Source organism: Boleophthalmus pectinirostris, unplaced genomic scaffold (genome assembly GCF_026225935.1).
Source record: "Boleophthalmus pectinirostris isolate CB_2022bp ecotype Guang Dong unplaced genomic scaffold, ASM2622593v1 HiC_scaffold_10, whole genome shotgun sequence".
NCBI lineage: Eukaryota > Metazoa > Chordata > Actinopteri > Gobiiformes > Gobiidae > Boleophthalmus > Boleophthalmus pectinirostris.
Window position 1 is genome coordinate 32560793 of NW_026570971.1, and position 25702 is coordinate 32586494.

Genomic DNA, 25702 nt, shown 5'->3' on the forward strand with positions numbered 1-25702 from the left:
ATATGAATACATTTTCATTGGCTAGAAACATTTTTGGAAGCGGCTTTCTCCATTGAGCCCAAAAATAATTGGTTATAATGTTGTGGAGGATTAGTCTTACCTACGCTATTATATTCCAGCGTTTTTACAGTGTATCATGGTGGAATGCAATAAGTACAGGCGGTAGAGTCTGGAATAAAGTAAACTCACCTGTGTGGTTAAATAGTTTTTACAGTGTACAGGTGTTCATAGCCTCACCTGTGCCGTTATAGTTTTACCTGCTATTATATAACCTCAGTGTACAGGTATTTTAGTTTACTGTTTAATACTTATGTTTTTACTCTGTTCAGGTGTGTATGGGGCCACCTGTGCTGCTATACATCTGTGTGTTTTTACAGTGTACAGGTGTGTATGGTGTCACCTGTGCAGTAGTGATTTTAGTGTACAGGTGTGTATGGCGTCACCTGTGCTGTTATACATCTGTGTATTTTTACAGTGTACAGGTATTTATGGCATCACCTGTGCTGTTATGCATCTGTGTGGTTTTACAGTGTACAGGTGTGTATGGCGTCACCTGCGCTGTTATGCATGTGTTTTTACAGTGTACAGGTGTGCATGGTGTCACCTGCGCTGTTCTACATCTGTATGTTTTTACAGTGTACAGGTGTCAGGTACAGGCTCACCTCTGTTGTTATTGTTTTACAGTGTACAGGTGAGTCTAGTATCAGGTATAGACTCACCTGAGCTCTTGTAGTCCTGTGTACAGCTAAGTATGTGGACTGACTTGTGCCGTTTTGTACTTGTGTTTTTATAGTGAGTATATGGCCTGTGAAGCACATCTCACCTGTGTGTGGAAGAGAGATAGGCTCTACTGTGTGGTCAGACAGATACATGTGATCATGGTCTCACCTGTCCTGATATCTACCTGTTTATTTTTTACAGTGTACAGGTGTGTATAGACTCACCTGTGCTGTTATACCTGTGTTTTTAACAGTATACAGGTGTGTATAGATTTACCATTGTGTGGAAGAGGGATAGGCTCTGGACAGTGTGGTCATACACACACGTGTGATAATAGTCTCACCTGAGCTGTTAAAAAGTCTGTGCAGGTGTATACAGACTCACCTGTGCTGTTATACCTGTGTTTATTAACAGTGTACAGCTGTGTAGAGATTTACCTGTGCTGTTATACCTGTGTTTATTAAAAGTGTACAGGTGTGTAGAGATTTACTTGTGCTGTTATACCACTGTTTTTTTTAACAGTGTACAGGTGTATATAGACTCACCTGTGCGTGGAAGAGGGACAGGCTCCGCACTGTGTGGAGGGGAATCAACACTTTGACGAGGAACTGTTTGTGTTCAGCTTTCAGCGGCAGAGCAAAGCCGTTTATTATACTGTGAAACAAAACAATATATAATACATAACTTTACTTAAACTGAAAAACAAAACAACATAACTTTATTTAAACAGCTTTATTTTTACTTTTTGTCTGTGTCTAATAGAGTTACAGGGTATCCCCAGGTTTGACTACCCCAAATTTAAGACTTTTTTAAGACCTTTTTAAGACCACTTAAATGAAAATTAAGACCAACATCGCACCCATTATGCGAGCGGAAAACACCAGATCCAAATCTAATAAATGATCAACCAACTACGGTACTACATCTAGAACTTAAGAGCCACTGTGGACTAAACCTACACTTCCCCATGATCCATCCGTCTTCCTCCACTCTACTGATTGTTTACTAATTGCCGCCGTCACAAACCAAAGTATTATTTGCGCATACTCCAAATTAGACGTTTATTCATGTAATTTCACGTTGTTGTTTTTTTTTCCTCCCTCCATTTAACATCGCACTGCAGACCGGTTGAGTATACAGAAAAATAGCCTAATGAAATTTAAGACATTTGTGAAAAAATAAGTCTTGAACAACATAATTTAAGACTTTTTAAGGCCTTAATTTAGGAACATGAAATTTTAACTTTTTAAGACTTTTAAGACCCCACGGCTACCCTGAGTTAAACAATGTTGAAGTCTTAGACACAAACAGGGACTACTGCAGAGAGCACCCCACAGTATGAGACTGACCTGCCCAGGATCTCCAGCAGCTCTGCCACTCCATTGAAGTGCTCCGTCTCATAAACAAAACTGAAAGAAAAAACATCAGCAGAGAGTTAGAGACAAGACCAAAATAAAATCACACAAGTCAGATAAAATGTAGCGTTAATCAAGATATTACATAACACATGCATTCCAAAAGGGCAACTTAACATATAGAGGTGGATGGGTGGGCGATATGGAAAATAAATCACAATTTTCTTAGAGCTAGATCACAGTTTACATTTCGTACTTTTCTATTGAGTTTAAGAGACAAATAAAGTAATCTGCTTCTTCTGAAAGAGCACGCCTCACTGTGAATGTTTAAATACAAATCAACATATCACAATATGACAATGTGTCCAAAATGGCAGATTGTGACAGGAATGAGTTCACGATTCTCGATTTTTATCACCATATCACCCTGCTCTAACCACAGTTAAATCAATTTAAATGCTCACAAATAGCAAAACGCAAAGACACAATTTCCTCTACAGACAAGTGCAGCAAGTCATGCTCAAGGACACAGCAACAGTGTGAAGTGGCTAAGGTGAGCTTCACACCATCAAATTTCTCTGCTTACATGTCTGATATCAAGGAAGAGAAAAAGACCAAGAGCCCAGTGAATAATCTTTTCCAATGTCACAATATCCTGTCATAACCAGTTACACAGCAGAAACTAGAGTGGGAAATGGGGGTGAAAGTGTACTGCCCAGAGACACAATAGGATTCAAACCAGCAACCAGGTTCACTGCTTAGGTCTTACTTATACCCCGAGAGAAAGCTTTACATTAACGATGAATAAAGTATAAAAGCGTAACTGTTTGGACTCACCGTAGAAAAATATTGTTGATCTGTTTTCGTATAAAAGCCCTCAGTCCCAGGAATTTCCCGTAGATTCTATGCAACACTGTTTTCAGGTAGTCCCTCTCCCGCGGGTCCTCACTGTCGAACAACTCCAACAGCTGAGAACACAAAGAAGCAAGAGTCAAAAACTGAAAATCAACACAAAATAAGCAAGAGATACACACAGAACACAGGGATCTCTTACTGACAGAAGCATTACTACAAGGGCAGGAACAAGATTTTGAAATAATTTACAATAATCGGCTCTTGTTATAAAGTAATTTTCATCATCTGCTTTTAATAGCCTAAATGCATCATATGCTTTAAACACACAGGCCTACTGAAACACCCGTGTATATTCCCACATGCATCACTACTGATTATTACAATATACTCATTATACAATACTATACTAATATTATTCAAATGATTCGACAAAAACTGGACCTGCTCCTCTGTTATGTCTGCCTGTTTTCTTTTTCAATAATTGCAACAAAGCCAACAGCAGTTTATTGCACTACTGAAATTGTCTTTTGATTGTACACAGGGACATTATTGACAGGAAAAGTTCATAAATCCTTCAATCCAAAGTTAAACTACCACATTTATGCAACTCTAGGCACAGTCACAGATGCCCTCTGGCTGACTGATGCAAGCGTAGCTGCCAAAGGGCACAAAAACAGTCTGAGATGCCTGGGACTCACCTGTAGGACAAACTTCTGGTCTATGTACTTTTTGGCAATGCTCGGCTGAAACTCCTGACTCTCCAGGAACCGGATGAAGAACTCGTAAACCAGCTGCAGAAAAGAAAAAAGCATTAACAAAACTATTACATATATGAAAAAAGCATTCAAATCAGGTTTAAAAGCTATTTCTGATCCAGTCCCTGGTCTAGTCTACGGCTCAGTCCCTGGTCGAGTCTCCAGTCCAGTCTGGTCCAGTACCTGTAGATGGGGCCATGAGGCCTCCAGAGTGGGCTCGTCCTCTTCGGGGTCGAACTCGTTGCTGTCGCTTGGAGGAAGAGTCCGGAAAATGTTGTGAGAAACCTACAGAGACAGAGACAGAGTCAAAGACAGAGACAGAGACAGGGTTCAGTCAAATAAATTACAAACAATTAAAGATTTATGAAGGCATTTAATGGAAATATGCACCTCACAGACATTTGTGCTATTTTTATTTGACTTTCCATATATATTATTTATGCTTCTCCTGTATTTTTTCTTGTGACTTTCATGTGAAGCACTTTGGTCACTGAAGCTGTTTTAAATGTGCTATATAAATAAACTTGAATTTTGACGTGTGCGTTGGACCGTACCATCTTGACGACCTCGGGGTAGGCCTGCTCTTGTATGTGTATGTATATACATATTAGTGTGTTGGACCGTACCATCTTGACGACCTCGGGGTAGGCCTGCTCCGTGAGGTAGCCGCGGCTGACAGTGACGTAGTCCACGAGCTCGTTGAGGGTGGAGCGTTTGTACTCCTTCATCTTGAGGTCGGACAGAGTGTCCATGAAGTCAAACACTGTACAACACTGCTGCAGCTTCTTCAGGAACAGCTCAGGCTGCTCCGGGGCCGGCACGTCTGAGGACAGGGACAGAGAAAGGGTTAAAGCCAGGAAGCAATTTAAAATCAGTACAGCGGGTCATTTTCTAACAGGTCTGAAGAAGAGGAGGAGAGATTTTGGTAATAATTTTAGCACTACGGAGGAGGAGAGGGGAGGAAGCCAAACCTTGTCAAAGCCTGATCCTGTCAGCTCTCTGAAGCTAAGCAGGGCCTGGTCTGGTTAGTAGTTGTATGGGAGACCACTGAAAATTCCAGTGCCTCACCACAGTGTTGGTGGTGGTTAGAAGAGCCAATGGCACCGAATTGGCAGCCTCACTTCAGTCAGTCTGCCCCAGGGCAGTTGTGTCTATAATAGTATCTCACCACAGGGTGTGAGTGAATAATGCATGAAACTGTAAAGTGACTTTGAGTGTCTGAAAAAGTGCTGTATCAGACTAATTCATTATTATTAGAGCCCGACCGATATATCGGTTGGCCGATATTATCGGCTGATATGGGCAACTTTAGGCATATCGGCTATCGGCCGATATGTTTGCTGATAGGGGCCGATATTTCACGTGGGTATGTTATACCTCGTTATAAAGCTTAGACTCTCTACATTCTGTTCATTTAATCCAATTTACAGACAGATAAATGTCCTAATATGTGGCTCCACATCAGTATTTATCTATGTAGTCATTTGTCTGTGTGTCCATACTGTCCCTGAACACACCACAGAGTCGCGTCATTCACGTGTGTTTGTTTACACCTGCAGACACAGATCCAAACAGAGATCATTTTCTTTTTACGGACAATCGGTTTGAGTCTGAATTAAAAGGACATTTATTAGTGCAGATTTGTGATGTGGGAGGAGCCTGTATGAGCGGTGAGTGTTGGAAATATGTCGACCCTGAAGCTAGTTTTTGTCATTCGTTATGGGTTAGCTGCTGTAGCTCCCGCACATAAACAGACTGTTTTCTATTGGTCTGTTCTAAAGTGACTATATTGGCCGTATATTTGCTACTGGACCTGCACTGATATGTAAATGAGCTGTGAATAGACGTGTGAATTATGACATTTGCGCATATAATTAATTACTGCAGCGCGCACGTATTTACGGCTAAAGGCTAATAGCGCTACTTTCTTTACTAGTTATGGGTCCGTCGCGAACGAAATGACTCTTAGAACCGGCTCTTTGAAGGGAACGACGGGAGCCTGATCCTTATTGGGAGCCGTGTTTTCTCTTTTTCTCACTTTTTTTCTCTTCACGCCGCGTGCAGACTCGTGGTTTGACAGCGGCAGCGGCTCAAAACGAAACTTGTGAGAAATTTGCGTGTACGTAGGATTAAAAAAAATAAAAATTAAAAAAAACGAGCATATTTGACTGTAGTTTAGCATAAAATAAATAAGTCCCGGTTTAGTCCTTTTTCAGTCCTGGTTTAGACCTGGTTCAGTCCTGATTCAGTCCTGCTTTAGACGTGCTTTAGTCCTGCTTGCAACAAAACAATCTGAAGAGCCACTTGGGAGCCAAAAGAACCAGCAGCTTTTAGTGAGCCGAGCCAAAAGAGCCGGTTCTCTAAAAAGAACTGGAATACCCATCACTAGTGTCTAGAATGTGATGCAAAAATGCCATTAAGCCAACCTACTGTCTGTAAATATGATGTAAAGAGGCAGAATAACAATAAATGTTGCCTAAATAAACCCAATTTAAAATCCACCAGAGCCAAACCTAAGTTTTTTAAAACAATTCAACATTTACAGTGAATTTTTACATCACTAAATATATCGCCGATTATATCGGCTATCGGCAGCGCCAACTCCCATTATATCGGTTTCATATCGGCCACAGCAAAATCCATATCGGTCGGGCTCTAATTATTATTATTATTAATAAAATCAGTAGAACGAGTTTTCCAACAAGTCTGTCAGGAGGAAGCACGAGGGCTGGTAATATATAGATATATAGAAAACTTCCCCTTTTTACTGTCTTAAAATGGGGTACTGGTTTAATTCTACAACAAGTGATTTTTTTTTTTTTGGACCTGCTGATGTACAGTAAGTCAAAGACCAATGATGGTCATCTCTTAGTAATACTAAATTCTGTCTAAAGCAGTTAACTGTTACTACAACAAACTGGAGTGTTCTTCAAATCTAAACCAAGATCCTTTAAACCAGAACACCCAGACACAGGGAGAACATGCAAACTCCATACAGATAAGTCCAGGATATTCTAAATTCACCAAATTCAGTGTTAAATGCCTAACAGTCTTAACATGCACAGAAGCCATATATAGTCCTGTTTCATGCATTCACTTTTCATACACTCTTTGTTTTGACTCTGTCCATCTCCTCTCTCACTCTCAAGTCTTTGAACTGAGCAGCTTAAATGTTACATAACAGAGCCAGGGTTTCCCACAGCGCCTGAACTCACCATGACCTGAGGAGGGCGCTACGAGTCCCACAAGCCCTGGACTCAGCAGGGGGTAAAGTCCTGGTCAAGTCCTGGTCTAGTCCTGGTCTAGTAATTGTGCATGTTATTGTTTAGTCCCTGGTTTAGTCTGGTTTTAGACCTTGGATAACTAGACTAGGGTAAGCAACTTTTACAACATGCAGCACAACAGAATCATGCAGTTATAACTGAATGTAATTTAATGGCAGAAATGTTGACATTTAAAGATTTATAGATTTAAAAACACCACAGGACATTTCCAGACTTTTACATGTGAGGTCACAAAACTGGGAATTTCAAAATGGCATTTTTTATGTAGCTTTGAGGGAGTGCATGTCATTTTGTGTTCTTTAAAATAAACATGTTAAAGAGTAAAAAAAACAACCAAAAAACTAAACATGCATGTCCCTGGTGTATAGATGGTGTCAGATGTTCTGCGTTGAACCCGTTTCACTCAGAGACAGTGGGTTAGGTCTAATCAGATTTAATCAGGCTTCAGTTCCTGTGGTTCAGACTTGCACCTCTTAAACACAGGGCTGAAGTTCATTAGAGTAATGAGCCAATTAAAACCAGGGGGTGGGGCCATTCAGAGCAGAGACAACATGAGGCTACACTAATGCAAACCACAGAGAGGCCATTGTGGACTGTTGACGTGAGATGTTTAAAGGGCCCATATTACACTATTTTCTGATCTGTTATAATGTTGTGAGGTCTTCTCTCTAACAGAAAACACTCTGTTCCACCTGGAGATGTCATGTGGTAATACAAGAACTGCTCCACTGTGCACTGTCCAACTTCATACACCTTCACTAGAATCATTTGGATGATTTCAGCCCTGGAATGACCAATCTCTACTGAAGAAATAAGGTACAAAGGAGCTGTTAATTGAAAACTACCGCTTCATGACATCAGAAGGTGGAGCAGAGCATTTTGAGCTTTGAAGACTAATAATAGAGGATTACTCAAATATGTGTGAATGAAACAAAACACAGCTCCAGGTCTGGTTTTGATGAGGCAACAATATTATAATATGGCTAAGAGCTCACAAGAATCTGTTTTCTTTAACACAGGTCTTTTACTGATTAGGCACAACGTTGTAAAATAGTATTGACAAAATTGTCATTGGGGCTGGGCCATATGGATAAAAAAACAAAATATTTGAAAGATTCTTTTTGACAGCTTCTTTATTGGTACTTTGCATGCTGGGGCTGTTCTACATGAATCTCTATGGTGGAATGTTCAATAGTTACCATGGCGACACAATGCGTATACTAGTACACATTGATTTTGAACAAAAAAAGATGAGAGTGACTAACTGAGAAAACTGTTGGCTAATGGTAGCTCGCTTGTGACTAATTTGATGTGTGAGCGACTTGTTTAACAACACAAATCATCTCACCTGTTGTAGTTCCAGCTAAACCAGCTCTTTAAAGTCAGATTGTGATAAAATAAAGCCCAGATTAAAGTTTAACAAAGCCTCAGACAGAGCAGGGCTTACAGGAAATGTTGATGACATCAGCTGCAAAGTCGACTGTAGATTACATACTGGATATTCTAATTTGACAAACTTTTAAAACAATCTTTAATAAGAGCTTTGTCAATTTCTACGTACAGTTAGACCTGTCACATACATATTAATACAGGTAATAACATTTAAAACTATAATAAGGAAACTACTTGACATTGACACAGTAATCCTAAATGTACAATATTGTTAAAAAATACAAGCCACAATATATGAATAAATAACAGAAAATCTGAACTTTAAAAGGTGCATTGTGTAAAGTTTCTGCTGAAGAATCTGTCATCTGCTTGTTTCCATGAACAGGTGGTTTTATAGCTCAGAAAAACAGGCATTCTGACTGTGAGCGGGGTTGCCTCTCCACAGCTCTAACCTGTAACTTGGTCTGGTTTGGTCTGCATGAAAATAGAAAAGCTTACTTGCATACTGTGAAACATTCCAGACAAAGTAATAACATCTCCATGGAGAAAAGCATTTGACGGAGCCACCACCAGAAAAGTTACACAATGCACCTTTAAACTAACGCAAAGAGCTCATGCATTTCAGAGCACGTTTGCAGAGGTCTATACAACAGAGTTAGCAGTTTTTACACATAATTAGACCCTCTATGGAGACACAGGGAGGGCATCTGACACACAGGGACATTTCGTTTTCCACAGAGGACAGGAGAATACTGCAGCGTTGGGATTAGCTAACTGGCACCATTCACATTTTGATGTAATTAACCTTTGCAGACTATAGTATTTCTGTTTTAGCATCTTGTTCTAGAGCGGAGCAGTGGAGTAGTGGATCTGAAACAGGATCTGATGAGCTGATTTTAGATTTGGGGATTTCCCTCTCTCTCTCCAGAGCGCCGAGGTCAATAAACTGTACACAATATTTACTACAGACACACAAACCACATTAGTATTATGGAGAGGAGAGGCCTGTCCGGATACTAGAAGGCGACGTCTGCTTCTGTATTCAAACATCAGTCAATAAAATAGTGCAACTGCAACTGTATTTAAAACACTCTGGATGACCAAAGTACTACAGAACATAATTAAAAACAATAAAACAACCTATATATAAAAGCAGACCCTAATAAAAACAAAAAAAATTAAATGTCAACATCTCAAACTGTGTGGAAGGCCAAAGTGATAAAGTGCGTTTTAAGAAGAGATTTAAAAACAGGTCCAAAAGAGGCCTGTCTAATGTCAGTATTAGGGATGTAACAATTAGGGGTGTGCAAAAATATTGAAATATCGATATATCGTATCGCTTAATGTGATGATACAGTATCGATATCGTGGGCTGCTGTATCGATATATCACCAAGAGTACTTTTTGGTATATTTTACTAAATTATTTTGTTACAGTGCTACAGTTTTGTTGCTTGTTTAGTGGAAGGAAACTTTTTTATGCGACACATTTGACATTTTCACTGTTTTGATGAATACAATGTTTGTGTTTCATATGAACTTGGCACAAAAACTGGTTTAACAAAGACTTTTAGTATCACACACATGATTTAGTCTTTATTTTTATTGAACAGTATTGAATCGATTTGAAATATATCATATTGAATCGAAAGCTCACTGTATCGAGATATGTATCGTATCGTGGCCTACGTATCGAGGTATGTATCGCACCGTCAATTTCATAATGATACCCAGCCCTAGTAACAATAACAAAATATCGTAGTATCGTATCAATAAAACTCTCACATTAATATCGTAGCCTGTTACATTATATCGAATTATAAGGTCCTTTGCTTAAAAATATTTAGAAAAGAGGAAACTACATAGACCATGATCCTTTGCTTTATTTCAGTGCAGGTTAAATGATAAAATATCTTTTATTAAGAACTTTTAAATCTTAATTCTCTGGATTATGACAGTAATGATTCACACGGAAGTCTTTTCAATTAATTTTAAAAGAGAAAAGGATCATATTCACAATTCTGTTAGCTTCTCCAAAATATTGCAATAAGTATTGTATCATGAGATGCATATTGTGAAAATATTCTACCATCTGATTTGGATATTGCTGCATCCCTAGTAAATACAATGGTGGGAATGGGGGTTGTGCATCAGTCATCTGTGATACTGGAGGATTTGTGGTTTTGGAGGAAAAATGCTACAGATATTTGGGCCATGTGTCAGTCCCGGTTTGTCCTCAGTGCCTCAGATCTTTCTTTTTGACTCATGAGTGGAAAAAATGTATGTACATCCCAGATAAATACATGTTATTATTGTTTTTTAGGAAAGTTGTAAGTGAATCTGTAAACTGTTCACTAAATCTCAACATAAACTGCAACTGTACAATAGATTTTAATGCTTAATATCGGTATCGGCAATGGCTGGCTCTAGGCCACAACCACAAGACAAATCTCTGATATTGGCTCAAAAAAAAAATCTATGCTGGACCATCCCGAAATAAAACAACCATAAGAAATAAAACACATCATTGAATTTAAAGGTGCATTGTGTAGCTTTTCTGGTGGAGGGTTTGTCAAATGCCATCCATGTCTAGAATGTTTTACAGTATGGTATTAAAACTTCTCTATCTTCATGGAGACCAAACCAGCCCAAGTTACAGGTCAGATCTGTGCAGATGTGACTCCGCTGACAGTCAGAATGCCTGTTTTCTAGGTATTTTTACCTCCGCCAAGGAGGTTATGTTTTTGCCGGCGTTTGTCTGTTTGTTTGTTTGTTTGTCTGTTAGCAACATAACTCAAAAAGTTATGGAGCGATTTTGATGAAATTTTCAGGATTTGTTGGAAATGTGAAAAGGAAGAACTGATTTCATTTTGGGGGTGATCTGGAAGAAATCCTGGATTCTGGATCACTTTGAAATTTTAGTTGACATTGTGGTAAATGGGGCCAAAAATTTAGTTTCTCAATATCTCGGTTAATTATTGACCAAACCCCATGAAATTTGACTCAGGGATGGACAATGGGATCCTCTTTCATATTCCAAAGGCTGATCCCGATCTGATCCAGAAGACTGATTTTATCGCAATTTATATAAAAAATGGGGGTAGTCCTTGGCGGAGGTCTGCGCTCTCTGAGTGCTTTTCTAGTTTAAGATTTAAAACCACCTGTAGCTGTATAAATGTAAGGTAGAGCTGTTTAATGTCATACTGCGGAACATTCCAGGTAGAGACATATTCATAGAAACAAGAGGTGACAGACCCCCAACCAAAAAGTTACATAGTGCACTTTTAAGGTCCACTGTCTGATAATTACACAATATTCACAGATTTCACAGTTTTAATGAAACTTTTGTCTGTGAAATCTCAGACACAACAGTGATAGAAGCATACAGGCAGGAAACCCAAAACTCCAGGAAGAACAGTTGATAGCTAAGGTCAGTTAAATACAATCAATCGATGAATCTGCCCAGGGACTACAGGTGGAAATTAACACTGGTGCTACAACCTGGTACAAAGCATCTCTCCTGTTAAGGTTAATGTAAAAATTGTGCGCTGTCCCTGTCTCATTAAAGAAATAAATAAATACACTCAATATAGAGAATGTTGCTTTTAATATGCAAACTGTGAATTCTGACTGTAAAATTTCTGTTGCACTGACACATCTCAAGACTATCAAAACATATCAAAGAGCTATTTTTAATCACCATCACCAATCAAAACTAATGCCTTAGGGCTGCCAAAATTAGGGATGGGCTTGATTAGTCGATTAATCGATAATTGATCATTAAGAATTTCGTCGATTACGTTCATTTTAATCGACAAACCGAATGTAGGTTGCTGTGCGTAGCGTAGGGTGACCAAACAGGGGTCTGTACATGTAGCTCTCTGCACTCAGAAGGAGCGAGACACAAACAGTCGGTCAGTTTGCAATGTGTTGAAGTACAAATGTGTATTTAACGATGACTTGTACAAAAGAATTCCATGCTTTCTGTTGCGTTCGGGACAAGTGTGAGGCCATGTGCATAGAGCACAAAGCAAGCAAATATGTTTCAGTGTCCAGTGGGAAAAAGCACCAGGACACCGAAAACATGAAAAATCTTTGCCAGGTGAGAGTCGCGCAATGTCGATGACGAGTCCCCACCTCCCACCCCCCGTACGGTGTCCTGGTTTTGACAAACGCAAATATGGTCACACTAACCTGTATTCCACTGAGTCGTGCCGCATCAGTGCACAAGAGCAGTTTTTTTTCCTTCACTTAGTTTATGCAAATGAGCCATGCGGTTAAGTTTCATTTCTGTGAGAGTTGCGCAAAGCTTATAATCTCAAAAGGGCTGATGTGGCTCTAGAATGGTTAGAGTTTATATGTCATAAAGTTGAATTTATTTATGCAGCTTAGTAGTGCAGATAGTAATAATAATGATGATCAATTTTAATATAAAAAACGTTAATGATTAATCGATAATCGATCATTAATTCTCCCGACGATTGATTAAGAAAATTTTATCAAATGCCCATCCCTAGCCACAATAACACATTTTGAAGTATGATACATAATAATTATTTGGGATAGGACAAGATCTCGTACCAAAAGATAGAAACAAAATTGCAACAAAATTGTGCACACATGAGAAAAATGATCTTGGGAGATTTTTTTCCCCACTGACTTTATCTTTGGTTTGGACAAAAAAGAATTAAGAACTAGCAAGTTATATAATTTGAGAAGAGGTAGTTCCAAAAAGCAGTACCACAATGACTGCTAAAGTATTACATAAAATAAATAACAATAGTGAAGTTATGAAATGGATTGCACTACCCGTTTATTACAAATTATGCACAAATCTCATCTTGTCTCGTTCTCATGGACCTGATCTCGTGATATGTCTCGTCCTACTCCTTGTAATTATCACATGCCTAAAATGTTGTTGTTGTTAATCATGTTGTTTTGATTAAGCATAAACCAACCGAACACCAAGGCCCTACTGAACCGCAGAGCCTCTGGTTAGTGGGAGAATCGCCGTCTGGGTCACTGTTGTCAAATATAAACATAACCATCAGTACAGAAGCGTTTCTATAAAAGGTTCAACCAGGACATCCCATTGGCACATATTTCCTATCTGGATTTTCCTCTCCCTCTTCCTCCTCTCCCCCACTGTCTCCCCCTGCCATCTGTCTCCATCTTTCTGTCTCCCTTCTCCCCTCTGTCCATCACTCACTTTATCTCCTCTAGCTCCACTCTCATCCATCCTTTCTCCTCAGTCATTTTCTCGCCCCCCTCCTCTCCTCTCTTCTTCTCTGTCAGTGATGTTGTGTGATAGCTCTCCCTCTCTTGTCTCTCTCACCTTTCCTCTTTCTCCTCCCATTTCGTGTGTCCTCTCTGATGTTGTGACAGCTCTCCCTCTCCGTCTTGTCTCTCCCCTCTTCCTTTCATTTTCACTCTTTTCGCTATCTTCTCTCTCATCCTCTCTCCTTCCCTCACCTCTCTCTCCTTCCTGATGTTGTGACAGCTCTCAATCCCTCTTGTCTATCTCCTCTCTCTCCTCCTCTCTCTCCTCTTCAAACCCCTCTACTCTTACCCTTTCTCTCCAGTCCCCTCTCCTCTCCCTCCTTCCCTCCCCTCTCTCCTCCCTGATGTTGTGACAGCTCTCGATCCCTCTCTTGTTTATCTCCTCTCCTCTGCTCTCTCCTCCCTTCCCCTTTCCTCTCTCTCCTCTCCTCCCTTCCCCTCTCCAATGTTGTGACAGTTCTCCCTCTCTTGTCTCTCTCCGCCACCCTCCCTCTTTCCTCTCCCTCTCTCCTCTCCTCCCTTTCCCTCTCTTCTCTCCTCTCCTCCCCTCCTCTCCCTCTCCTCTCTCTCCTCCCTTCTACCTCCTCTCTCCTCCCCTCCTCCTCCCCTCCGTCTCTGATGTTGTGTGACAGCTGCAGCAGATGTTCGGTCTAATCCTGGTTTATGTAACTCGGGCTCGGAGCCGAAGTCTGACTCAGGACAGTGAACATGACACAGACGGGGGACACTTGTGTTTACAAACCCGCAGACGCTCGCACAAAGGCTCCAGGACAATCATACTGTTCTAATACGACCATCACAACATCACGTTTTACTGTTATGATTACTGCGAGAACATACGTCACAATTTTACAGTGACTGACGTGTAACAAAATCTAATCTAATCTGTTAAATATTTACATCACTCAGCTCTATTGCCTATTCATACAAAGAAAAAAGTTTTAAGATAACAAGTAAACTCAGGACAAATTGCAAACAAAAGGAATTTAAAGTGTGTATAATGACTGATGATGGTTTTGATGATTCTCCAGTTTTGACTTCATTTGGTGGGATAAATATAATGTTGTTGTAAATATATTATTATTATATTTACACCAATAAAGAAACAATCTGTGAAGAACGGTGCAAAAATAGGTTGAAAATGACAGGAAGTAGAGAACTCTGTTTTAGAGAGTCCCATATTGATGTCGTCACACTGGGAGAATTCTGTCCAAAAGTGTTTTCTTAAATTTTTATTTGTCAAATCATATTATCTGTATACATTAGAGGTATTTTGGCCCAGTGTACCATAGGTTGCAAGTAAGTAGGGATGTAACGATATCCAAATCTCACGGTACGTTATTATCATGATATGCATCTCACGGTACAATATTTATTGCGATATTTTGAATATAATTGTAGGCAGGACACTTTTTTGCATTTAAAATACCTTGACAAGATTATGGTGTGAATAATTTCCATCATAATCCCAAGAATTCAGTAAAAAACATATTTCTTCATGCTGTCTGTGCTGAAATGAATCATGGGATATGTAGTTCCTGTAGGTGTTACTATTGTAAATCCATTCATTTAAGCAAAGGAACTTGTGATTCGATATATAGTGACAGCCCACGATATTATTGTGAGACTTTTGACGATACGATATCATGATATTTCGGTTACTGTTACATCCCTACAAGTAACAGTTATGGAATTCCCTACTGTGATGTCATATTTCCAACCAGAAAGTAACATTTTAAATCTAAAAATTGCCAAACTGCGAATGAACTTCTCAAACATTTGGTAAAATCTAAAACATAAGAGTGCTTTAGTCAAATTTAAACAGCATGTTTTCAGGAGCCTGTAATCAATACAAGCGTTCATGGTCCTGCTTAGGAGTTAGATTTTCAAGAAAAAGGTGAGAGTGACTAACTGAAAAACTGTTGGTTAATTCTAGCTCACTTGCTGTTGTAGTTCCAGCTAAGTAATTTCTTTATGGTCAGATTGTGTTAAAACAAATTGCAGATTAAAACGTAACTTAACAACCGAGCTTCAGACAGAGCAGTTAGAATCACACCCCCAGAAAATGTTCATGACTTCAGATGTAAAGTCAGTATTAATAGCTTTTGCCATTGATAACTGATTTCCGTGTGTGTCACATGCCCTCCCTGTGCCTCCACTGGGTTTTATTCTGTGTAAAAGCTTCAAACACTGTAGTTTAGACCCCTAACAAACATGTTCTGAAATACATGGGATTCTTGGATTACTTTAAAGTTCAGATTCCAGTCTCAAATGCCAATTCTCCTGGGCGTGCGCGTTTAAAATGTGAACTTTGAACTGAATCCGACCATTAAAACATAAAAATGGCTAATTGAATCATGCAGCTCTAATGTCAAATATGAAAATCAACTTTGAGGACTCCTGTCATGTGAATTTAAGAGCAACTACCAAAACATTACATGTATTTAACATCATTGAGCATGTTAAAAATGTGCAGAATTCTACTATTAAATCATAAAACGCAAACTTTTCAATGGGGCTGCAACATCGCAACTGAATTTGAATAAACTTTGAAAACTCTTGTCATGTGAATTTAAAGGTGCATTGCGTAACTTTTCTGGTGGAGGCTCTGTCAAATGCTTTTTTCCATGAGGACGGTATTGCTTTGTCTGCAATGTTTCACAGTATGGCATTAAACCTTTCTATCTATATTCTATCTACATGGAGACCAACTTACAGACCAAGTTACAGGTCAGATCTGTGGAGAAGCGACCCCACTCACAGTCAAAATGCCTGTGTTTTTGAGCTATAAAAGCATCCATAGCTATAAAAGCATCCTGTCCATAGAAAGAAGCAGGTGACTGATTCCCCACCAGAAACGTTACACAATGCACCTTTTAAAGATCCTTCTCACAGTCAGAATGCCTGTTTTTCTTGGTATTTTTGAGCTGTGAAACCACTTGTAATTGAATAAATGTAAGGTAGAGGTTTTAATGTCATACTGTGGAACATTCCAGGTAGAGACATATCCATAGAAACAAGCAGGTGACAGACCCTTCACCAGAAAATGTATAAAACAACCAAAACATGAAAAAGAAGGAGGAGGCATCAGGGAATCTGATAGCAAAAAACATTGTCTGCATTTAACCTTGCTGTAGGGTTGTCAAAAGTATTCAAACTAAAACTAGATACTAAAACTAGAATTGAAATTAAATTAACCTTTCTTGAATAGCTTTAGAACGATGTTGAGCTGTATCAGAACAAGTATAAGAGCACATAGACTAGTGTACACCCATGGACGACTATGACCCTACCTGCACCACTGAGGGATTACACACTAGTACTATTATTTAATGGCCACGCTTGAATGATATTTTAATTCTGAATTCATTGTTCTGAATTAAATTTGTTCGAAATTCAAATATTCTCCTCTATGTTTACATGGAAATATTAATTCTGAAATAAGTTTTACATGGAAAACGTGTTAAATGGTCTTTATTTAATTCCACTCAGCGTCTGGGGGCGGGGAAGGATTCTGATTGGACAGAGACACCAACGTATTTACATCGACCAGAAGAAAACACACACTTCAGCTGCTACCGGCTTTTTTATCATCTCGGTTTGTTGTTACGCCACGGACACAAACGTGATCCAAACTTTTTTTGCAGTCATTCTGACACTAGGGAGAACTGCGAAAAAAGAAGGGAGGAAGAAGACAAACCGAGTCAACGGCTGCTCTACCTCAGCCCACTCCCGCATCCCGCTCACAAATCCAAAGAGATGTGGATGAAAGTCTGAAGTCAGGATTGGTGGAACCGGATCGTCTGGATCATGTCAGAATGGCGACACAACGAGCATGTGCTGAACGACAGGATTATTTTTAAGAAGAAGAAACATGAAACATAATCGAGGAATAAATTCATTCAGCTTCAAAATCAGAATAATCCACCCACTTACTTCAGAATTATGTTTAATTCTGAAAAAATAATTTTCATTAGGAGTTAAATGTTTACATGGTCTTTTTAAAGCGGAATTAATTTTCATTCAGAATTTAATTATTTTTATTGGGAATTAAAGCTCTTATGTAAACATGGCAAATGTTGAAAATCATATTCTATTGTCTAAAGAAAGTGTTTTATTATCATTGTGGTATCAGAATCAGTATCGAGAATGGAGTCGATTCTTTAGTATCAAAATCAACTTGGACATTTTAGTATCATGACAACACTAGTAAGAACCACCAAAACATTGTCTGCATTTAACCTCCGTGTGTTACGAGCCTCTCTCTGATCTATCTCCAAGCAAACTTTTTCCATTCTCTTTTTGAAAACACTTCTTCTCTTACCCCATGGTCCATTTTAAGTACAGCCTCTCGCAGATGACAGCAGCTAGGCTAACTTTAGCTGCAACCCCATTCAACAGTCACAGAGCAGCTAAGAGCGGCTAACTGCTAACGCCGACCGCAGAATTCACACTTTGGTCACACTTACGGCTACGCTACGCCTCCCTGGCTGGTTATCGGGGTGCGGGTAGATTGTTCGATTCCTCCGTCATTAGGGGCTGCTTGAGGGCTCTGGGGTATCCGCTAAAGGAGTGCCGAAGTTGGGGAGTACATGTGCCGGAGAGGGGGGCGGTCTGGAGGTGTTGTGGAGGGGGAAAAGTGTAAGAGGACACCGACAAGATCGAGTTGCGTTTTGAAGGAAGAGAGAAGGAGAGAAAGAAGGAGGGAGAGAAGGAAAGAGAGAAAAGGAGAGTAAAAGAGAGCGAGAAGAGAAAGAGAGAGAGAGAGGGAGGGGGTAAAGGAGTGAGGGTGAGAGAGAGGAGAGAGAGAAGGAGGGAGAAAAAGGAACGAGAGTGACAGAAATGGGGCGGAGAGGGGAGGGTGAGAAAAAGTAAGAAGAGAAAGAAAAAAGAAAGAAGAACATAGTAGGTTGAAAGAGTGAGTGAGCGAGAGAGCATAGAGAGATTGAGGAGCGTGAGAAGGGGAGAGAAGAGAAATAGGTAAAGGAAAGGAGGAGAGAGCGAAGAAAAAGAAGAGAAAGATGAAAACAAGGAGGAGAGAGAAAATTATGGGAGAGAGGAGGATGTTATGAAGACAGGAAAGAGACAGAGACAAGAAAAAAGAAACATGACAAAAATGAGAGAAAGACTTAAAGAGTGAGGGAAATAAATTAGAGAGAAACCGGAAGGAGGGAAGGAGGAAGAGTGGGAGAGAGAGAGAGAAAAAGGGGGCGAGGAGGAGGGGTATTGTATAAGGAGCTATGTTTAAAGTCTATTTTCTGCAGCGCTGTTTTAAACCGAGACTGAGACAGAACAGATGGAGCTGTGTAACTGTCGACTTGCAGATACAATACTGTGTTTAAAGAAGACTCATCACAACAGAAGCAAACGGGAATCTGCACATAAACAATCTAACACCTCGGAGGGATTTCAAGTCTCTGTGGAGGATTTTTTACGATTTGAAAACCTGAAAAGCAAAACTAGTTCATTGTAAACAGTTTGCAGTGGTCCGGAGTTATTCCTCATGTACCTAATGCATTCTGAGCATCCTAATTATTCAGTTTAGAAGCTCTTTTCATAACCTTCACAGACCAGCAACGCTAACAACTACTAGCATGCTAAAGGTGCACTTCCTGGTCACTGGACAGTAAAACAGTTCAGAATTTGATGCACACAGCGGACTTATTTTGACATCAAGAGCAAGACAGACTTTTGTTAATGCACTTTGCAACTAAACTTTTTTCTATGACAATGACAAAGAAATCTCGAATCTTGAAATACAAAAAAATCAGGAACAGTGGAACAGTTAATGCAACGTGCTAACTGTGCAGTTTAGATCCCAACATGTTCTGAAATGTGGATGCAAGAACAATATTTGCAAGAAAAGTCTGAATTCAAGCTTATGCAAGATTATGAAAAAATTGAAATTGAAATTGTAATTTCATTTTAAAGGTGCATTATGTAACTTTTTATATGCTGTTGGTAGTGAAAACAGGAACTGAATGACACTATGATGTCTTGGAAATAGGTGATTAAAGATTAAGATGCACAAATCACTCGAAATTAGGGATGGGCATGATTAATCGATTAATCGATAATTGATCATTAAGAATTTCATCGATTACGTTAATTTTAATCGACAAACTGAATGTAGGTTGCTGCGCGTAGCGTGACCAAACAGGGGTCTGTACATGTAGCTCTCTGCACTCAGAAGGAGCGAGACACAAACAGTCGGTCAGTCTGCAGCGTACCGAAGCACAAATGCGTATTTAACGATGATTTGTACAAGAAATTCCACGCTTTCCGTTGCGTTCGGGACAAGTGGGAGTCCATGTGCACAGTGTACAAAGCAGCACATATGTTTCGGTGTCCAGTGGGAAAAAGCTTTACCAGGTAAGAGTCGCTCAATGTCGATGACGAGTCCCCACCTCCCACCCCCCGTACGGTGTCCTGGTTTTGACAAACGCAAATATGGACACACTAACCTGTATTCCACTGAATCATGTCTTTTAATCCGACAGAAATTGACCACATCAGCGCACAAGAGCTGTATTTTTATCTTCGCTGAGTTTATGCAAATTAGCGATGCGGTTTTAAGTTTCATTTCTGTGAGAGTTGCGCAAAACTGAATTAAACACATTATAATGTCAAACGGATTGATGTGGCTCTAGAGTCATTAAGGTTTATATGTCGTAAAGTTGAATTTATTTATGCAGATTAGTAGTGCAGATAGTAATAATAATGATGATCATTTTAATACAAAAACGTTAATGATTAATCGATAATCGATTGTTAATTCTTCTGACGATCGATTAAGAAAATTTCATTGAATGCCCATCCCTACTCGAAATACACCTTTAAGTGAGTAAATGGTAAAGGGAAACAACTAGAACATTTTGCAGAATAGGTCTGATTTAAACAGTGTTGTAGTGCTCTTACTCAGATTTTGGGATGTCACAAAACAACACACTGGATATTGACATTTTGCATCTTCCAAACAAGAATAACAACATTATCTATTTTTGGATATCTCTGCCATGATATCCTCATACTCATAGAACTATAGTTACAGGTAACTGACATGTCTCATCCCAAAGCACAACGAGGTGACTCACTCCACGCAAATGTTTTACAATGATACAGAAGCGCGCTGCACAAAAGAGGGATTTATCAGTAATATCTTTAAATGATACACTGTATTTGAGCTCAGATTGTTCACTCCTGAGCTGTAGTGTTGTGTCAGATTACATAAGTCTCTATATTTACATTCCTGTGTCTGCAGCTGTATGGTTCCTATGGCGACCACTCAGGCCTGAAACAGGCACTTTTATGCTCCTCCAACAAAAAAATACAAAGACCTCTAAAAGCACAAATATTACCGGGGGCTTGGGTTAGTGTGAATAATCCTGATTATAGATGAATATAATCTTGATTTTAAAGTGACAGTTTAAATGGTTTAAAAGTTGATTCTGATCTGATTAAAATGAGCTGATTCATTCTGTCTGAACAGCAGGTCATTTAACGACACAGATCTCAAAGGGCAAACGAATAAAGTCATCTACTCTGACTCGTAGTAGTAATTGCAGTAGTAGCAGTAGAAGTGGTACCTGTAGTAGTAGAAGTGGTACCTGTAGTAGTAGTAGTAGTAGTAGTAGTAGTAGTAGTAGTAGTAGTAAGTAGTAATAGTAATAGTAATAGTAATAGTAATAGTAATAGTAATAGTAATAGTAATAGTAATAGTAATAGCAATAGCAACAGCAGTTCGTCCAGTACTCCCAGTCCAGGTTCTATGTACATATAATATTTGTTATTTTTGGTACCAGGTTAGGGACTTAACCTTTTCTGCAGGTGGCATGTAACCTGCATTATTCCATGAAAATAGAAAGTAAAATCCATACTTCGGAACATTCTTCATGGAGATATGTCAAATTGTGAAAGATTATAGCAACAGCAATGACACTTCCATGGAAACAAACAGCAGGAGGCCCTCCTCCATGCCCAATATGAGTCAGGTTTGAGGAGATGCAAGCCTGCTCACAGTAAGAACCATGTTTTTATGTTTTTGGTACAATAAAAACAACCAAAAGGAAAAAACTTGTGCCTATTTTTACATACTGTGGCTTTAACATGAGTATTATTTGTTTGGACATTATTCTCCCTCTGACCTTTGAGCAGGGCATATTTGATCTATATTATAATATGACCCCTCACCTTTGAAGATACAGGCCTTACCTGAACATATATTATCTATAGTAGAAAATAACAAATTTTAGCGGTATAGATCAAACCCTTACACATGTATATTTCATGTAGAATCCGTGTCTCACCTTTGAGCAGCGGCAGCGGCGTGAGCTCGATGGGTTTTCCCTGTGAGCGAAACTGGGAGGAGCTTTGGGAGCGTTTCTGTTTGGCTTTACGCACAGACTTCCTGGAGAAGCCGTCCACTTTATCCACAGAGGGCGCTGTGGTGGCTGCAGACGACATGGCCCTGGAGAGGAAACAGAAGGAGAGGTTAGGACTAAAGAACGAACCAGGACTGAGAGTCTCTGGATAAGCGGTACTAACAATAAGGTTCACCACTCGCTCTGTCAACCGTGATTTTGTGCATGTTCACTGGGTTCATGTGGAGTCACCACTTAGTGACTGATCACAGTGATGACAGAAAGTTTAATTGAATCATGGATAAATCAGAATAAAGCACAAACATGTTAAAGTAATAAATCACACATCAGTTTAGGGCTGAAGGATTCATCACAACTGAATCTAAGAGCCCTGATTTCTCTAAGAAAAACAAAGGATTCTGTCTTAAACTGCTAGGCCTGTGGTTTAGATCTGTACAAACATGTTAGATCTGAAACACATGTGATTCTTGTACCAGTTTATCAGTTCATATTATCAGTAATTTTGTCAACACTTGCAACACATGAACTTTGAACAAATTTAAAATCTAATCAATAACCGCACTGCTTTTCAGGAAAACCATATTTAGAAATATGAACCATTACATTTTAGAGTTTAAATCTTTACAGATTGTAACAGCATACATGTGATACAAGATGACTAAGAAATGCCTATATTCCACCAAGGAATCATCTGCATACTCTAAATATGGACAAATATCATTTCCACCTAAATAAATCTGAGTTCACTGCTATAAAAAATATACAATGTCACTTATGTTTTTAACCTGAAGGTTGTTGGTTTAAGTCCTGACTCCGGCACTTTGACTTTGTCTCTCACAACATGGCTTCAGTCCATCCAGTGTTTTGTTTTTTTCTTGGACATGTGAACCCTGATGACCTGATGTTCTAGTGGATGTGATTCTCAAATAAAGGCAAAGAGTTTGAGCATCAGAGTGGATGGAGAGAAGAGAGAGAGGGTTTTATTTGAAGAGGACCCTGAGGAGAGGACAGGGACTGTAAGGAGAGAGAGAGAGAGAGGAGAAAAACAGAAGAGGGGATAGAGGGAGAATGGAAAGAAGGGGAGAGAGGAGAGAGGAGAGAGAAGAGGGAGAGGGGGGTGGAAAAGAAAGTATGGAGTAATGGTGAGATACAGAAAGGAAAGGAGTGAAGGAGGAGAGGAAGAGGAGAGTGAGGAAGAATAAAGAGAGTGAAGTGAAAGAGGAGAGAGAAAGGAGAGAAGAAAGAAAGCATGGGGAAAGAGGTAAAGAAAGGGGGAGATGGAGAGAAAAAGGCAGAGGGAGAGAAAAAGGCAGAGAGAGAGAAAGAATGAAGGAGAGAGACATAAAAGAACTGAATGCTTGGGGCCACACTTAGATCACTATTCCAAACATCATACTCAGACAGATTCAGCACAGTGTCACTGTGTCTTTGGGCAAGACACTTCATCCTCCTCCTTTGTTTATGAAGGAGAGCTCCAAAGTGAGCAAAAGGGAAATCTCACGTGTCTTTGCAAATCACGACTGGAAAGGATACAATTAAACAAATCTCAAAGTCTGTCATTTTTGAAGTACCATAATTTATAAATAGTAGTAGTAGTAGTAGTAGTAGTAGTAGTAGTAGTGGCAGTACTTGTAGTATAGTTGTAGTAGTAGTAGTAGTGTAGTGGTATAGTAGTGGTAGAGTAGTATAGCAGTAATTGTAGCAGTATAACAGTAGTAGTAGCAGTATAACTGTAGTAGTAGCAGTAGTAGTAGTAGTAGTAGTAGTAGTAGTAGTAGGAAGTAGTAGTAGTAGTAGTATAGCTGTAATAGTTGTAATAGTAGTAGGAGTAATAGTATAGTAGTGGTATAGTAGTGTGTAATAGTGTATAATAATGTGTAGTTGTGTGTAGTAGTAGTAGTAGTAGTAGTAGTAGTAGTAGTAGTAGTAGTAGTAGTAGTAGTAGTAGTAGTAGTAGTAATAGTGTATAATAGAGTATAGTTGTGTGTAGTAGTAGTAGTAGTAGTGGTGGTAGTAGTAGTAGTGGTAGTAGTAGTAGTAGTAGTAGTAGTAGTAGTAGTAGTAGTAGTAGTAGTAGTAGTAGTAGTAGTAGTAGTAGTAGTAGTAGTAGTAGTAGTAGTAGTAGTAGTAGTAGTAGTAGTAGTAGTAGTAGTAGTAGTAGTAGTAGTAGTAGTAGTAGTAGTAGTAGTAGTAGTAGTAGTAGTAGTAGTAGTAGTAGTAGTAGTAGTAGTAGTAGTAGTAGTAGTAGTAGTAGTAGTAGTAGTAGTAGTAGTGGTAGTAGTAGTAGTAGTAGTAGTAGTAGTAGTAGTAGTAGTAGTAGTAGTAGTATAGTAGTGTAGTAGTAGTAGTTAGTAGTAGTGTATAATAGTGTATAATAGTGTGTAGTTGTGTGTAGTAGTAGGAGTAGTATCAGAAGTAGAAGTAGAAGTAGTAGTAGTAGTGGCAGTAGTAGTAGTAGTACGGTAGTAGTAGTACAGTAGTAGTAGTAGTAGTACAGTAGAAGTAGTAGTAGTAGTAATAGTGGTAGTAGATAGTCTGTATTTTTGCTGGGTCTCGTGTACATGTTGTAGTCCATGTTGTTGTTATTGTTGCTGTGTGTTCATCTGAACTCTTAAATCCAGGTGACAGTGACGCATTTGACCAGGGGCTGATAATCTGTGACGCTAATGTCCCGGGGCAATTAGCAGCTTCCTCTCAGCGCTAATGCTAAATGCTAACAGCTAAAGGCTAAAGGCTAAAGCTAAGGCTAAAGGCTAGCTACTGATTTACATGGGTCAGTGCAATCAGACATAATGCAAGAGACCAGAAGAAACCAAGAAACTATGGACTAAACAAGGAATAAACACGGATTTAACCAGGACAGAATCAGGGACTGAAGTAGGACTGAAACAGGACTGGACCAGGGACTAAAGAAGGACTAAACCAGGACTAAACTAGGCACTAAACCAGAACTGAACCAAAAGTAAACAATGACTAAACCAGGACTGAACAATAACTGAACCAAGGATTAAAGCAGAGGACTAAACCAAGACTAAACCAGGACCAAACCAAAACCAATCCAGGAGTGAACAATGACTGAACCAAGGACTAAATCAAGGACTAAAGCAGGTCTAAACCAAGACTAAACCAAGACTAAACCGGGGCGAACCAGGACCAAACAATGACTAAACCAAACCAGTACTGAACCACGACCGAACCACTACTGAACCAGGACTAAACCAGGACTAAACCATAACTAAACCATAACTAAAACAGGGACTAAACCAGGACTAAACAATGACTAAACCACGGACTGAAGCAGGTCTAGAAAAGGCAATTTAACTTTCCAGGCAAACTAATAACATCTCCATGGAGACAAGCAGGTGGCTCCAGAAAAGTTCTACACTGCGCCTTTAATCGTAGCTGTTTTTCACATTACAGTAAAATGAATCTACCTGAACTTATCCAGTTACCCAGTGCTCACAGCCGTTTTGTCCGATAAGGAAAGTTTATAGATCTTAAAGAGACATCATCTGCACAAAGGCCTTGATGAGAAACATGCTGTACAAAATGTTCTGTTCAAATCTGGCACCTGCGAGTTAGGGCTGCCAAAAAATAAAATCAATACCCGGATAGTGTGTTGTCAAAAGTATCAAAAATCAGATACTAACCGAAACTAAAACTACTACATCAAAACTAGAT

The 25702-nt window shown here is 39.3% G+C and overlaps 1 protein-coding gene across 1 annotated transcript in view; it reads right to left on the reverse strand.

Annotated features, from left to right (window-relative positions):
- ppp2r5eb (protein phosphatase 2, regulatory subunit B', epsilon isoform b) overlaps positions 1 to 22107 on the reverse strand; it is a 29736-nt gene extending 7629 nt beyond the window's left edge. Inside the window, exons 1-7 of the mRNA XM_020916940.2 lie at positions 21947 to 22107; positions 4312 to 4508; positions 3869 to 3970; positions 3629 to 3721; positions 2913 to 3043; positions 2070 to 2129; positions 1266 to 1374 (exon numbers count right to left, since the gene is read on the reverse strand). Of these exons, the coding sequence (XP_020772599.2) occupies positions 1266 to 1374; positions 2070 to 2129; positions 2913 to 3043; positions 3629 to 3721; positions 3869 to 3970; positions 4312 to 4508; positions 21947 to 22103 (849 nt within the window). The 5' untranslated portion in view covers positions 22104 to 22107. The remainder of the gene's footprint in view (positions 1 to 1265; positions 1375 to 2069; positions 2130 to 2912; positions 3044 to 3628; positions 3722 to 3868; positions 3971 to 4311; positions 4509 to 21946) is intronic.
- Between the last annotated feature and the right edge of the window lie 3595 nt (positions 22108 to 25702).